At 39.2% G+C, this 16,432-nt stretch overlaps 1 protein-coding gene across 1 annotated transcript; it reads left to right on the top strand.

Annotated features, from left to right (window-relative positions):
- The first annotated feature begins 2,896 nt into the window (after positions 1–2,896).
- gpx3 (glutathione peroxidase 3) lies at positions 2,897–14,470 on the top strand. The gene is made up of 5 exons (XM_038284560.1): positions 2,897–3,061; positions 10,727–10,874; positions 10,969–11,086; positions 11,565–11,664; positions 13,939–14,470. The coding sequence occupies exons 1-5, from the start codon at positions 2,912–2,914 to the stop codon at positions 14,158–14,160; spliced, it is 738 nt and encodes a 245-aa protein (XP_038140488.1). The 5' UTR covers positions 2,897–2,911; the 3' UTR covers positions 14,161–14,470.
- Positions 14,471–16,432: the final 1,962 nt, after the last annotated feature.

Here is a 16,432-nt window from a genome sequence, read left to right as displayed (position 1 = left end):
TAAACTAGTTTTCCTTAAATAGAAAAGTTTGAAACAATTTCACTGTATGATCTGGTGAACTGTAGAGTGCCTCGAAATTACATGTTTTGTGAATTGGTGCTATATAAATAAACTGAATTGAATTGTTTTTTTTTACTTTTTTGGAATGACTATGACCTGGATGACTGAGAATCTTCACCAGCAATATCAGCTGAGCTGTAGATCTCTGCATTCCTCCCGTGTTTCCATGGCCCCACGGGCAGCTTCTTTGGTTATTAGTCTCTCGGATTCACACTGGTGGATTCTATTTACCTTTTAATGCATCTTGTACTGAATACCATTTAGAGGTACCAGAGTAATGTGGGGTATTTAAATGCAAATGTATACCACGCAATTAAAGTCATTTATGAATAAGTTTAAAGTTTCCTTCTCCTCAAACTTAACATCTATACACTATTTTGTTGATCTATAACAAAACTGTTGTTTTCATAGTTATATTGACACTGTAGATCTTGAAGTAGAATAATGTTTACAACTGTTACAGAAATAAGACAGGGGCCCTGGCCTCTGTTGGCCCCCGTCTAGAACCGGCCACACGTACAAACATTCTGAGCAGATTCAGTTATTTAAATAGGCACTGGGATATCTCTCTCAAATTGCTGTGTAGTCAGATAAAGTCACCAAGGTGCCCTGGCAGGCATGCAAAGAGGCTTGTCAGCCTCTGACGGGGTATATGGCCAAGTGGTTGATCACTATGGAAACCGCTGATCTCATACACTTGAAATGATCCATGCTTAAAGGTTGTGTTTGGGGAAAAAATGACTCACCATCCTGCATTTGAATAGAATAGAATAGAATAGAAAATCCCTTTATTATCCCACAATGGGGAAATTCTGGTGTTTACAGTAGCAAAAAGATTATAGAAAAAAATGGTTGCATAAATGCAGACCTTAGAAATAAGAATGACATAATAGTGAAGAGTTAAAGATAAAGCATAAAATAATGTACTGTAAAGTGTTTTAACAATATAAAAACTGTGCACCTGGAGAATAAATAACCAATATTCAGCTATGGACATTTTTACAGTAATGGATATTTGAAAACAGCAGCATCATCAGAGATGTGCAGAATGACAGCAGCAGGTTATTTAACTGACTAAAATAGAAACTGTGCAAAATCAGCATGAATGTAACAACTTATTGAGGTTGTTGGGAACAGTGGCGGTTCTAGACCAAATGTACCAGGGGGGCCAGGAGGGGGCCAGCGTGTTTTCATGGGGGCACAGAAAAGCATGAAATAAAAAAACAGGCCAAGGGATTCAAATAAATTAAGTGTAGCGAACGCAGTTACACAAGCATTTTTCTGTGTGAATTTATTTCTTGTTTTTGTGAATATGAATATGTTTTACTTTTAATATCCAGTTCATATTTGTGTATTTTTTTATTAATATGTACATACTTTGGGGAAATATTGTAATAATGTCAGATGGAGACGTCACTGGTTAGGTTATCACTTGATCACGTGATGCCTTGGATGGAAAGTTCTGAGTTTTGTTTTATACTCGGTCGGCGTGTGCAAGAGTAAAGGCAAAGGACTGAAATATAGAAGAAATGGACGTGTAAGGACTTCTAGCAACTCCTAACCTTCTGGTTGGAGGGACATACGGTATGGACAATTGAGAGAATTTATATTTTGTTTAATAAGTTTCAGTTGATAATTCATATAAGGGAATATGAAGGTTTCACTGATGAATATTTTTCACCGTGTATTTTGCAGTGTTCACGGTGGTCTTGAGCGTTTGTATGACGGAAAATCCTGTAATAAACGTTTGGAACCATCAGTTGGATAATTGCACTTTCATCAACCAGTTAGAAAAAGTTGGGAGCAGGTATATTAAGATAGCTGCATGAAGTGAAATTTCTATTCAATTAGGTTTCATTAAAATTCTAAATGTCTTAATAGGTCAATATACATTCAGAATTAAGGGATTTTACTTTTTCTTTTACTTAATTTAAGTTGAAATAGTTTTCTATAAAATCTGAATTAGAATTTAAGAAAAACTGTAAAAATTAGCTGTAAAAAGTAGAGTATTTTTTTACATTTGTTTTGGAAAAAAAACATTTAGCAGATGAAAACTGGGATCCTATCTCAATCCCACTTATGCTATGTTTTTAAAAAGTTAATAAAACAGAATTTGTAAAGAAAAAAATAAAATAGATCCAAAGGATCTATCAGAAACTATGTCTGTTTCAGCGCATATAATCATTAGAATTTCTTTGAGTATTATGTCTTCAGTACAGGGGCCATAATAGGGGCCAGGACTTGATTTACAGGGGCCCTGGCCCCCGTTGGCCCCTGTCTAGAACCACCCATGGTTATAAAGTCTTCCAGCTGCTGGGAGGAAGGATCTGTGATAACGCTCCCTGGTGCAGTTCTGCAACAGCTTCATGCATGGGCTGGGAGACATTATCCAACAGAGATGTTTATTTAGTTAGGGTCCCTTTGTTTCCCACCTCCTGCACTGAGTCCAGAGGGCGTCCAATCATCAGCTCATCCAGCCGCTTTCTCTCAGCTACAGATAAGCCACTACTCCAACAGACAGCTATGACTCTGTCGTGGCTGATGCCACAACAGAGTCATAGAAAGTCTGTTGCACTCAGTCTCCTCAGCAGGAAGAATCTGACCTTTCTTATATAGAGCCGCAGTGTTGTTATTCATGTTTAAATTTTATTGCTTTGTTTTTTGTTTTTTTCTTTAAAATTTTTCTTTAATGTTTTCAAATTTTAAATACCTCTGTTTTTAATCTACTTTTAGCCACATCATCTCAACCAAAACACCACGTCATTCATTTTTGCTGTACCGCTTTCCGTCAGCAGAGGGCGCCCTCTCCGCCCTCTAGGAGCCCCCTCTCCCTCCCTCCCTCAGCCAACAGATGTTGGTTTCTCCAGAGGGAGAAGCTGGGAGTCATCAGCTGAGAGAGACGCTCACAGTGAGCTGGACAAACGGCATCATGTGGGCCTTCTTCCCGCTGCTGCTGCTCGCCCTGCTGCGGCCCTGCGCCGCCGGAGTCAACCTCACCCAGGTAGGCCACCTGTTGGAGCACAAGGAAATGAACTAACCTCACATCTCTTTTGGTTTTTTGTGCGACACCTTTTACACCTGCTTTGTTAAGATTCATTAAGGGGGGAAAGAGAGATAATGATAAAAAGAAAAAAATATTTATTATTAATTTCAAGTTTTATTCTATTTACACCCTCAACCATTACCTAAAGCCTTGTTTTTATTGTATTATTTATTGTATTGTAGTATTATTGTGTATTCAGCCTTAATTAAATGCAATAGAATTTTTATACTTTGTTTTATACTTTGTTTCCCCAAGTAGGCTTTTTTTATTAAATAATTAAAAGAACTAAATGAAACATTTTTGACCCTAAAAATTAATGTTTTCTATCTCACCTCCATATGAAACACCTTTTTCTTATGTGGCATATTAGGGAGAAGCTATTATCCACAATAAGTTGCAAGATGTAAAAGGGGAAAAAAAGAAAGCTTTTAATTGGATTATATAGGATGTTTCAGTTAAAGGTTGTGTCTTTTTTTTTTGCAAATGGAGCAAAGTTCCTGTTGACACTGGACTGCAGGAGTTATTTTGCAGTGGGGTGGTTTGCAGGGGAACCTTCAGCCTACACATTAGATACATAACAGCAGCAAAACACTTCTCTTTACTTTATTTTTTTCCCTATAGGGATATTTGCCTTACAGTGAGGTGAACGGCACCGCATTACAGTCACAATCTGTCACCCCGAATAAAAACAAATAGTGGGCGCCTGTTCAAGTAAAGTTTAAACAAAGATTAGACAACAACAAGATTTAAATCTAATCCATTTTTCCCATCAGGAAAAGCTTTTCTACCTTTCTGCTGCTGGTCCCTCTAAAGTAAAAATGAGTGAATAATTTAAAAAAAAACTCAAATATTTGCTTTAAAATCTTGAGAAAGATCATGTTATTTCAAGAAAGTTTGTGTTTCTATAATAACAAACACAAATATAATCAACATAATGCGAAGTCATGGCCTTTTAATACACTTAGTAAAGGCTTAATGGGGTTTAAATCCTGTTATTTAATGAACATTTCCTCAGAATGATGACGCTAATGTTTGATGGAAATGTCCGCTACAAAATCTCATTTGCCATCACAGGCTACCCATCTAATAAAGCAATATATGGTTTAAAAAGTTAAATAAAAGTCTGTGGTGTGTATTTAAATTCATTCACTCTCTTTTTTCTGATGCTCCTACATGAAATCTTAAACTTAACTCTGTGGCCTATAACTATATAAGCACCTTTAGTCCACCAGCTACACAGTGAAACATGGTGGTGGAGAAATCAAACTGTGGGAATGAACTTTATTTACTAGCATGAACTGGGAAGTTGTCCACTGTTGATCGGAAATTGGAGCTACTGTAAATAGAGAGCATTATTGGAAGAAAACCAGTTAATAGGTTGAAAGAGACTCTGGTGAAGGTTCACCCTCCAATTGATTAACGTCCAAAACCAAACAGGACTAATATGCTTTTCTTGTGTTAAAGGGACAGTTTACACTTAAATCCAAATCAGTAAGACATGAATAAGCTTTTTTCAGCAAGAATGGCCTTTAGAGAGTCTGCATAAAATAGCAATAAAAACAGCTAGTTCATAAAGTTAGATTGTTTAATGTTTTCTATTTAAGGAAAACTAGCTGATTGCATTGTGTCATTGACTCTACAGCAGAGCCTCTCACTGAGCAGGCATGCAGGCCTCAACTCTGACTCATTTATACAGGTGCTGGTCATAAAATTAGAATATCATGAAAAAGTAGATTGATTTCAGTAATTCCATTTAAAAAGTGAAACTTGTATATTATATTCATACATTACATACAAACTCATATATTTCAGATGTTTATTTTGTTTAATTTTGATGATTACAAATGACAACAAATGAAAATCCCAAATTCATCATATCAGAAAATTAGAATATTACTGAAGACCAATAAAAACAAAGGATTTATAGAAATGTTGGCCAACTGAAAAGTATGAACATGAAAAGTATGAGCATGTACAGCACTCAGTATTTAGTTGGGCCTCCTTTGGCCTGTATTACTGCAGCAATGCGGCGTGGCATGGAGTCGATCAGTCTGTGGCACTGCTCAGGTGTTATGATAGCCCAGGTTGCTCTAATAGTGGCTTTTAGCTCTTCTGAATTGTTGGGTCTGGTGTATTGCATCTTCTTCTTCACAATACCCCATAGATTTTCTATGGGGTTAAGGTCAGGAGAGTTTGCTGGCCAATTAAGAACAGGGATACCATGGTCCTTCAACCAGGTACTGGTAGCTTTGGCACTGTGTGCAGGTGCCAAGTCCTGTTGGAAAATGAAATCTGCATCTCCAAAAAGTTGGTCAGCTGCAGGAAGCATGAAGTGCTCTAAAACTTCCTGGTATGTGGCTGCGTTGACCCTGGACCTCAGAAAACACAATGGACCAACACCAGCAGATGACATGGCACCCCAAACCATCACTGACTGTGGAAACTTTACACTGGACTTCAAGCAACGTGGATGAAGTGCCTCTCTTCTTTTCCTCCAGACTCTGGGACCTTGATTTCCAAAGGAAATGCAAAATTTACTTTCATCAGAGAACATGACTTTGGACCACTCACCAGCAGTCCAGTCCTGTTTCTCTTTAGCCCAGGCAAGACGCTTCTGACGCTGTCTGTGGTTCAAGAGTGGCTTGACACAAGGAATGCGACAGCAGAAACCCATGTCTTTCATACGTCTGTGTGTGGTGGTTCTTGAAGCACTCACTCCAGCTGCAGTCCACTCTTTGTGAATCTCCCCCACATTTTTGAAGGGGTTTTGTTTCACAATCCTCTCCAGGGTGCGGTTATCTCTCTTGCTTGTACACTTTTTTCGACCACATCTTTTCCTTCCCTTCGCCTCTCTATTAATGTGCTTGGACACTGAGCTCTGTGAACAGCCAGCCTCTTTAGCGATGACCTTTTGTGTCTTGCCCTCCTTGTGCAAGGTGTCGATGGTCGTCTTTTGGACAACTGTCAAGTCAGCAGTCTTCCCCATGATTGTGTAGCCTATAGAACTAGACTGAAAGACCATTTAAAGGCTTTTGCAGGTGGTTTGAGTTAATTAGCTGATTAGAGTGTGGCACCAGGGGCCATCAATTTTGAACCTTTTCACAATATTCTAATTTTCTGATATGATGAATTTGAGATTTTCATTTGTTGTCATTTGTAATCATCAAAATTAAACAAAATAAACATCTGAAATATATGAGTTTGTATGTAATGTATGAATATAATATACAAGTTTCACTTTTTAAATGGAATTACTGAAATCAATCTACTTTTTCATGATATTCTAATTTTATGACCAGCACCTGTAACTGAAGGTGTTGATGGCAGAGAACCAGCTGATAGTTCCCTCTAGGATGGTGTTAAACAGATGATGACAAGAAAAAGCAGCGATAACATAAAGTTAGGGGTTGAACAAACAAACACTGTAGAATGGGAGAACATATGTAGAATGAAGCAGCATTTCTATATAAGTTAAAAAACAATCTATTGGACTTTGTTTCCAAGTTTGAAGACTTGCAGCAATTAAGTTGACTCCTTCCCGCTAGCATTGCAACCACCAATCCCTTACAGGGGAACAGACGACCTCGCCTGTTCAGCCAGGGCCAACAATTCCCTTTAACGACTCTTCCAGAGACATAGACGTATCGGGTTTTACAGGCTAACAAAAGAAGCCAAACAACCCCCATTCCAAAGGGGTGGACCCGTTCATCCATTTAATTTTGCATGTTTGCATGTATTCATTCCAAAATAGGTTGAAAAACAATCCACTGGACTTTGTTTCCAAGTTTGAAGACGTTTCAGGAAGCCATTTTAATTCAAAATGTCAGAAATAGCATTGAGTTCAAGGCTTTATAACAAGGCTTTGCTGAGCTACTGTATAAAGCCTCGAACTCAACGCCATTTCTGACATTTTGAATTGAGAAATCCTCCTAGATGGGAAGAGAAACGTCTTCAAACTTGGAAACAAAGTCCAGTGTATTCTTTTTTTCAACTTTTTTGGAATGACTATGACCTGCATGACTGAGAATCTTCATCACCAACACTTGGTTAAAGTTGTAGGAAAATGGCCATTCCAATGGTTGCATTTCCGAATTCTCCCGAGTGGTGCCCGACTTTACACGAGTGAATACAGGGAATGTGATTGGTCGTTTGTCAAGAGGGCGGGATTGTTGTGGCGGAAGGTTTGCAAGCATGTTTGGTTGTGGCCGGTTTGTCGGAAGCATCTTGCTAACCAGTTAGCAACTTAGTGCTATTAGGTTCCCAATGGGAAATTCCGTTGGAACCAAGTAGCACTAAATGGGTGACTTAGAAACGACGCTGTCAAGGAACGCTATGGACGGAGGAAACATGCAAGAGGAGGAGAGTTTAGTGTCGGAGGTCGTGGGTGAGTCTCTTCCGGCATCCATTTTTTATTCAGAGGAGGAAAGCGGGGACGAAGATGTTGTGGAAGAGGACGCCAGGGCGGCAGAAGCTTGGTTTGGTGTAGAAGGCTTACAGCCGTACATGTTTGAGCCCTTGCCTCGCAACGCTGGCAGTTCTGTTAGCTCTACGCCTGCCGAAGACACAGACGTCCATCCCCGTGAACATTGGGACGGAACTCAATGGGAAAGGAAATGACTCAGATTTCTTATTTCCGGCGTTGCGTATAGTAGCTGCGACATATGAATCAAGATGCTATGAGCGAAAAGATTTGATTGACAGATGACCGTTGATATATGATTGGACGAATTTAGGTGTTCAAGCTGACGTATAACTAACTGGCCTGCAGAAGATAACGGAAAAAAACATCCAATATCATCTGATAAAGAGTACATTTATATACATGTTTGAGACAGAATGTTTTGACATTTAAATATGATTTCCCAATGACTTTAAAGAAATCAAGTACCAGAATACTGAAGCCAAAAACTTTAGGAACCACTGCTTACAGTAATGTAAAACTTATGATCAACCAGTGACTTATATGTACATACTTGAACCGGAGCTCTTTTATCCTTTTAAAAGGCACTCTGTAAAGTTGCTTCATGTTTAACTGATGCTTTTCTCAATACCCGGTCTATTGTGGAGATACTTATGAAGTTCACATTTCCAAATATTGCATCATCTCCCAGTATTGCAGCATGGAATCGTCTCAGTGTGACTGAGTTATTTGCCAGTACCATATGAAAAATCTCTCTCTTGCTTTAATTTAGAAATTGTCGTCTGACAACCCTGTGAGGATATTATTACCGTTTTTTTCTTTACTTTAACTTTATCACTTATCAGCTGCATCTCTGCACAGTGAGAGGAATACTACCGTAGTACTTTACTCACAATATTAAGAATTCCTTCACGTATTTTCTAATTTTGTCAATTTTATTACTACAACAACCAGTTGAGTTACTGTAAGATAGTGCTTGATAGAAGTACATTCCCGTTTTCCCTGCAAAAAGTTTGGATGATGGAGGAGAGTGTAGAAAGGGGTACATTAAACTAGACTTACCAACCTGCTTCAACCATTTATTACATGGTCTATAATTATGGCTCTAATGGTATCTGTGTGCGCCTTGGCCTCTGGCCCCTAATGATTCACCTTACTACTCATCGCCTTCGTCTTCCTCTTGATCTTGCTTGCAATGGTGTAAATATTGGTAAGCAGTAGAGACTGACATGGGAGTGGATTTTCACTCCTGTCCCGTCCCACTCCCACAGAAAAAAATTGTGTCCCGTCCTGGTGAAATTACTCCCACTCCCATCCCGCTCCCATTCAGAATGACTCCTGCTCCTGCACCACTCCCATTCTTGGTCCCTCCATTGTTTTTTTCGAGCGCGGGTGAAAAACTCAGAGCGGAAGCACTGTTGGTTTTTGGGTCGTGTAGTTTTTTTGACTCGCATTATAGTGTAGGCTTCAAGGGAAAAAAACTACAAAATGGCGGCGCCAGTTCTGGATTTTTTTTCTTTCTATTTTATTTTCTTTTTTGGCATCGATCCTAGTTTTTTTTAGTTACTATTGGTTTGCTCCCGCTCCCGTCTGCTCCCATTAATGTTAAATCCTGTACCGTCCCAATCACGTGATTGTTACCAATACTGACTCCCATCCCACGGGAATCCCGTGACCCGTGGGATTCCCGAAAAAATGTCAGTCTCTAGTAAGCAGAGACAGCATTTGCATACGGGCCCACGACCTCTTAGGGGCCCCATCACTGACACCTCCTGGGTCCCCTACGCAATTGTAGAGCAGGACATCTCTTTGCAGATCTATTGGTACAAAAAAATCCTCTTAAACTCACCTGATACTAGCCTGACGTAGTCCGACTCAATTCTAGTCAGAATATGAGTCTGATACTGCTCCATAGAGCTGTGATTATGGGGCGTGTTTCGAACGAACCAGGAAAAAAAATGCCTCTGCACTCAATTGGATAGACCTACAACCAATAAGAGCAACGGAGTGCGTGACGTATGTTAAGCGAGGCATAGTTGTTGTCCACAAAAATCAAAGCGTGCAGTTTCACGCCTATAATAAGAAGATGAGAGTTGATCGCGTTTCCCTGTTCCTCTTTTAAAATTAATTTGCTGTCGATATCTTCTAGAACAGACCTAATAGCAGAATCTACTCACCTCAACTCTCCAGCGGCAGCCATTGTTGTTGTCACCCAAGCGCGCTTTGGTCACGTGGTTGATTACGTTACTGTTGATCATCTGTCCATCATCGTATAAAGCCCGCCCTGACAATTTGATTGGATTGCCTGACAGTGGGCGATAATACTCGCGCTACTATGGAGCAGAGCCAGACCGAACTTCCCGACCTCAAACTTTGTGGGCGGGACTAAGTTCGGAATGGCACCCAGGCTAACCTGATACTGTAGTGACTAACTCCACCGGACCGTATTTATAGAGCAACACATGCCACATTTCACCAGGTGATGGTTGCAAACTTTCCACCACAAAAACACCACTCTTTTGATAAACAACCAATCATGTTCACTTTATTCACTCGTGTAAAGTCGGGCAGCACTCGGGAGAATTCAGAAATGCAACGGTTTGAACAGCCGTTTCCCTTCGACTTTAAGCATGGTAAATCTGACAAAATCACTCAGATTAGTCTGTCAGGGTCTGGATCTCACTTTCTAACCCTGGTTAGTTCTGTGTCTCTGACTGTAAATAACTGGATGTGCTCTCTTTATCCTCTGACATTGGAGCTGGCTCGGAGCTCACCTGCCTTGCTGTGTGTTTCCTGTGGAGCTGATTCACAGTTGCCTTTTGTATCTATGCTTCTTTTTCTATGTCTGCTTCTGTCTCCTTGAACCCCAGTCGGCCTCAGCAGATGACCGCTCACACTGAGCCTGGTTCTGCTGGAGGTTTCTTCCTGTTAAAAGGGAGTTTTTCTTCTACACTGTCGCTACAAGCATGCTAAGTGTGAGGGATTGCCTTAGAGTCAATGAATCGATGCAATCAACTGGTTTTCCTTAGATAGAAAACTTTGAATCAATTTGACTGGAATATTTGGTTGAATTGTAAAGTGCCTTCAGATGACGTGTTGTTAATTGGCGCTGTATAAACAAACTGAATTGAATAGTTTGGCGTAACATTTTTTAAAGGTTGATATCCAACAAATTTAATAACTCTGTGTCTGTGTCCACTCAGTTGTGTGACCGATCAACCGAAGGCACCATCTACAAATACCAGGCCAGGACTCTAAACGGGAGCCTTGTGAGCTTCGGTGACTTCGCCGGCAAGACCATCCTCTTCGTCAACGTTGCTACATACTGAGGCCTGACCTTTCAGTATGTAGGTAAGAACCTGCACACTGTCTGCTTTGTGAGTGAAACATTGCTCCATTCAGCCTCCTAAATATTTACCTTTTTTTTCCTGGTATCCTCTTTCAGAACTGAATGCACTGCACGATGAGCTGAAGCCCCTCGGCTTCACTATTCTAGGCTTTCCCTGCAACCAGTTTGGCATGCAGGAGCCGGGGCAGAGACGTGAAATCCTGCTGGGTTTAGAGTAAGAAATCTCTTTGTTTTCATGTGCCAATCAAAACCGAGGCAGTAACAAAGAGGAACTCTGTGCAAAACCAAATAACTGAAAGTTAGAAGTGAAAGCTTCCAGGTGAAAGTTTTGTTTCCCTAAATTGCAGCTTTTAAGGAACTTGATACAGCTGTATGCAGGAAGTCAACAGCGTACAAGTATAATACCCTAAATTTGAAGTCTATTAACAACATTTGTAAAACTGATCATAACAGCAGCTGGTTTTATAACTCTTCTGTCAATCAGGCTTTATTTAATTAAAAGGAACGCCTTCTAGTAATTCAATGGCTTTCTTCTTAACGGTATTAAATGTGCTGGATGTCTCCAGTTCCACCAGTCATTATAGGTATTTGCAATAACATCCTGGGGTTTCACTGCCTGAGGGAGCTTTTGGACAGCTGCCATACTGCAAAGTGCTGTGAGCCACGACTGCTGATAAGATGCTGTCTTTCAGGCACGTCAGACCAGGCAACGGATTTGTTCCCAACTTCCAGCTGTTTGAGAAGGGTGACGTAAACGGAAAATCTGAACAACAGGTTTTCACATTCCTCAAAGTAAGTTTCCAGGCTTCAAAAACAATCACTTGGATGAATTATTGTCCTTTAAACCTTAAAGTTATGATCCCGGTACTCTAACTCTGCCTTTTGGGGCTTTTCAGGTGGCTAATTTCTTATCATTTAGAACAGGGGTCTGCAATCTACAATCCAAAGAGACATTCTTTACTTTAATACAGCTAATAAAACTTTTTTTTATTATTTAACATTTTTTTTTTAATGTCCATTTATCTTGTCCTTTTTAAACAACACCTGTACCATTTCAACCTTTAGGCTTTAAAGGAAAAGTCTAGTCAGGCAGGAATAATCAATAGATAATTATTTATACCTAAAAAGGAATGCATTCGTGGTGATTTAATGAATTTAGTGTTAATCAGTATAAAAATAAAAACAATCATTTTCGTGTCGATCCCTGAGTCTGGGAGCGGCCATTTTTGCCAAAATATAGCAACATTTCACTCCTGAAATCTTCCTGCAGTGACGTCACGGTGCCGTAAGCCTAGCGCTATTCTCTCCACTTTACCAGCAAAATCAATGGGAACTACTAGACACATCTGCAATCAGCAACAATTATTGAAGATTTCCAGAGGACTTCACCATTGAAATTCACCAGAGCTATAGTGAAACTGACAATGCCCACGTGCATGGCAGCTGGATGTTGGAATACATCTCCTCATCCTCCTTCAACTCGAGTATTGCATACAGCCTTCCGACAGTGAATGATCAGAGCTTAGCAGTGAAAATGAACATTTTCATTTATAAAATGCAGCAGTGATCAAAATATTATAAATATTATTCCATCATTGGTTTCTTAAATGGAAATAGAAAAATAAATGAAAATATGCTGTCTAAAAATAAAACCATGAAAAGCAGTTTGTTTCTGAGAGTAACTTTGCTGGTTTTCTGATTTCGGTTTTCCAAATTTTTTTTTTTTTCAATTAGTTTTAAACAGTCTAAATTTTTTTTTTAATTTCATTTTGTCCAAAAACCTTTTTTTCTTTCAAATTTCTTTTTCTCATATGATGTTTTACAAATTTCTTTCATTTAAAGATTGCGTTACAGATCCCATTATCCTTGTTTGTGGGGGCGGGTTATCCTCTAGAGCAGAGGTCTTCAACAGGGGGTCCGCGACCCCTAGGGGGTCCGCAGAGGTACTGCATGGGGGTCGCGAAGTTTTGGTTAATTAGACTTATATTCCCCTCTGCAATATTTTCCACTAATTGAAATGTCTTTAAATCCACATTAACATGAATTCAACACACTGTAGTAAACAGATAAATGGAGGCAGAAGATGTCTTTCAGTCATCAATACAGATCTGAGTTTCTGAGTAAAAATAAGTCAAATATCTGACAAGAGTGGAAATTAGAAGATTATATAAAAAATGTTTTGTTATTGTTGTTCCGTAATTGACATTTATGCACTACTTTTGCACGCCACGTATCACCTTACTTGGATTTATTCACTTTAATTGGACTTTTCACTCTATTTGGATTTAGGTTTTTACATATACATAGATATACGTACAGATATATATATAGAAGAGCTATATGTGTATATATATTTTATCTCTTTTTATTCTTATTTTTTATCTTTATTATATTGTATAGTTGGATGTGTGTATATATCATGTAAAACTGTAACTAGAGCGTGTAACAAAAGTAATTTCCCTCTGGGATTATTAAAGTATTTCTGATTCTGATTCTGATTCCAATAAGTTTAATAGTAAGAACAGAAACATAGACTCTAGATTTTTTTAGTTCTTCAAAAAGTCAGAGAAAGAATATCAAGATTTGACGCATAAAATATCTAAAAACATGGTGCATCAAGAGCAAGCGTTTGTATTGGACTTGAAGTTAGAAGAATATGATCTCAAATGAAATTTGAAAAGAATGCAGTTCATAAAACTTGGATCTGTATGACGGAAATTTAAATCAAAGAATTTTGAAATATAATCTGTAAAAAACTAAATCTGAAAAATACAGTTAAAAAAAATCTGAGAAAACAGTTACTCTCAAACCCTTTTATCAAAAATATTTAGCATATTTTCATTTCTGAATTGCATTTTTTTTTTCAAATTTCCATTTATAAAACTTCTTTTGTCCTTGCAATAATAATGTATGTATGCAAAATGCATTGCTGTAGGTCTTTTGAATTAGAATGGCCTAGTCAAAGTCAAACCCAAACTGCAATCTGTAACCTGTGGCCCTCTGAGCTGTAGCTAATTCTCTGCCTCTCACCCACATCATTGCTTTGCTCCTTTTCCTGCCATCCAGAGCTCCTGCCCTCCTGTCGGGGACGACTTTGGCGCTCCTAATGGCAGATTGTTCTGGGAGCCCATTCGAACCGGCGACATTAAGTGGAATTTCGAGAAGTTTTTGGTGGGACCTGACGGAAAGGCGGTGATGAGATGGCATCCCCACGTCAACGTGTCTACAGTCCGAACCGACATCCGCAATTACCTTCTTCAGCTCATCACGCGAGAAATCCTGAATTAAGTGCGATGTGTTTTTAATCTTTCCTTTTAGAATGATTTTAGCCAGTCAGACCACTGTAGAGATCAGACAGCAGATACGTTGGTAATGTGACAGTTTCTAATACATGAAGATGACATGTTGAATGAAGAGGAGGCTTGAAAACAGTAAGACTGTAAGGCCTCCTTGGAGTCTGGGGGGTGCAGGAAAGCTTTTCAGTGCATTCAAGCTGCCCTGTAATCCCACAGCACCATGACATCTTCTCACCCCAGGATCTGTCTGCCATTACAGCAACATCTGTCTGTTTTAAGCTTCAATAAATCATTAAAAGCAACATTGATGTGCAGACCTTTCTTCCAGAGCAACAAACTTTTAGCCAGACTCTGCAAGCTTGGAATAAGTGACTCTGTCTCTCAGACAGAACACAATGGGCCGGATTTATCAAGATCCAATTTTGCGTGCAGTAATTTGCGCTCGCAAAGTGGAATTTTGCGCGAGGGGCTGAACCATGGTTTGCGGGTGATTTAACAAGAGCGATTGCGTAACTGGTGGCAGGTGCAAAACTGTTGGAGACGCCCTATTTAAATGATGGTTTTGCGCGTTTTGTGGTTTGCGGCAAAGTAGTTTGTAGTTTGTGCAAACTAGTGCATTAAGAAATTTTTATCTTACAGTGACACCACCCCCTCCAAAAAAAGAAATATATATATATATATATATATATATATATATATATATATATATATATATATATATATATATATATATATATATATATATATATAAACTTTGGCAACCTTTATTCCCTAAGGTGGTATGTGGCTGAATTTCTACTTCACCGCAGTAAGAAAAAAACAAACAAACAAAAAAAAAACAGGTGTTTTGTATCGGCCTGTAGAAAAATGCACATACCAAATGGCTCACAAGAAGTGACTGTGGATAAGATGACTGCATTGGCATGTTGCTCCACAGGCGCAGGGGGGAGGTCGGGGTTCTCCGGTAGGGCGTCAGGGCGACATGGCATTTAGAACGTCGGACAGCACTTCTGAAAAACGAGATTGGGAGATCCCAGATGCAAAAAAGTGCAATGTTGCAAGGAGTTTCGTGATATCTGGTATTGCGTGGGTCCTCCTTGTGGCTGGCTCCAAATCCATTCGGAGTTCCCCCAGCAGCTCCAAAATGGCAATGCTGGATAAACGATATGTTTTGATGATCGTTTCCTCGTTCATTCCAAAAATATTCACATGGAGTGAAAAAATGCGTTCTCTGCGTCTCCTTGCTTCATTTCGATGTCTCCTTCTTGCGACAATAACCGCTGCCATGTGTGCGCAATTACGCATACAGACCATTTGCACCTTCTTTTGAAACGTGTTAAATATAGAGTCAGATACCGTTAGCAAAATTGCTTTCAGGTTTGATAAATCACTTTGCGAGTGCTAAATTAATATATTTACATGTTCTCCTCCCACAAGACGCACTTTTGCGTGTAAACGCCCCACATTGCATATTCATTGCAGAAAAAGTACTAAATGGATAAGAGACGCTATTTAGCACGTTTTAAAGACCAAATCCTTTTAGCACGCTGTTGATAGATCAGTTTGTACATTCTTTAGCGTGCGCGGTGAAATAGCTCACGTTTTGATACACGCAAACCTTTGATAGATCCGGCCCAATGTATCTACATGGACAGACTTAAAACTGACTTTTTGGAAGTGACTAAGGGAGTTCCTCAAGGTTCAATTTTGGCACCTGCCCTGTTCACTATTTTTATAAATGACATTGGAAATAACTTGAAATCTGTTAAATTTCGCCTCTATGCTGATGACACCATAATATATTCAATTGCCTCTTTAGTTAACATTGCTTTGAATGATCTTCAGTTCCTAAAATGTAAAATGTTGGTCCTAATTGTAAAAAAAGACAAAATTTATGACATTCACTAAAGCTTGCTCCCAAAACTCACAGCATCACGGCATTAAGACCTTAAGTGGAGAAGCAATTGAGATTGTGTCCTGTTATAAGTACCTGGGTATCTGGATAGACGACAACTTGTCTTTCACAACACATTTAGATAATATGTTAAAAAAGCTGAGAGCCCTGCTCGGCTTTTACTACAGAGAAAAATCTTCTTTGATTCCCTCAGTGGGGAAAAGACTTGTTCAGACCACCTTCTTTCCTGTTCTGGATTATGGAGACATCATATATATGAATGCTGCCTCCTCAGCTCTCCACTCCCTGGATATAGTTTATCACAGTGCTTTACGTTTCATCACCAACTCTGCCTTCAGGACTCATCATT

The sequence above is a fragment of the Cyprinodon tularosa genome, unplaced genomic scaffold (assembly GCF_016077235.1).
Source record: "Cyprinodon tularosa strain WSP-4 unplaced genomic scaffold, ASM1607723v1 ctg20, whole genome shotgun sequence".
In the NCBI taxonomy this organism is placed as follows: Eukaryota; Metazoa; Chordata; class Actinopteri; order Cyprinodontiformes; family Cyprinodontidae; genus Cyprinodon; species Cyprinodon tularosa.
The sequence above is the reverse complement of the archived record's forward strand: the minus strand, read 5'-3'. Positions and strand labels throughout refer to the sequence as shown.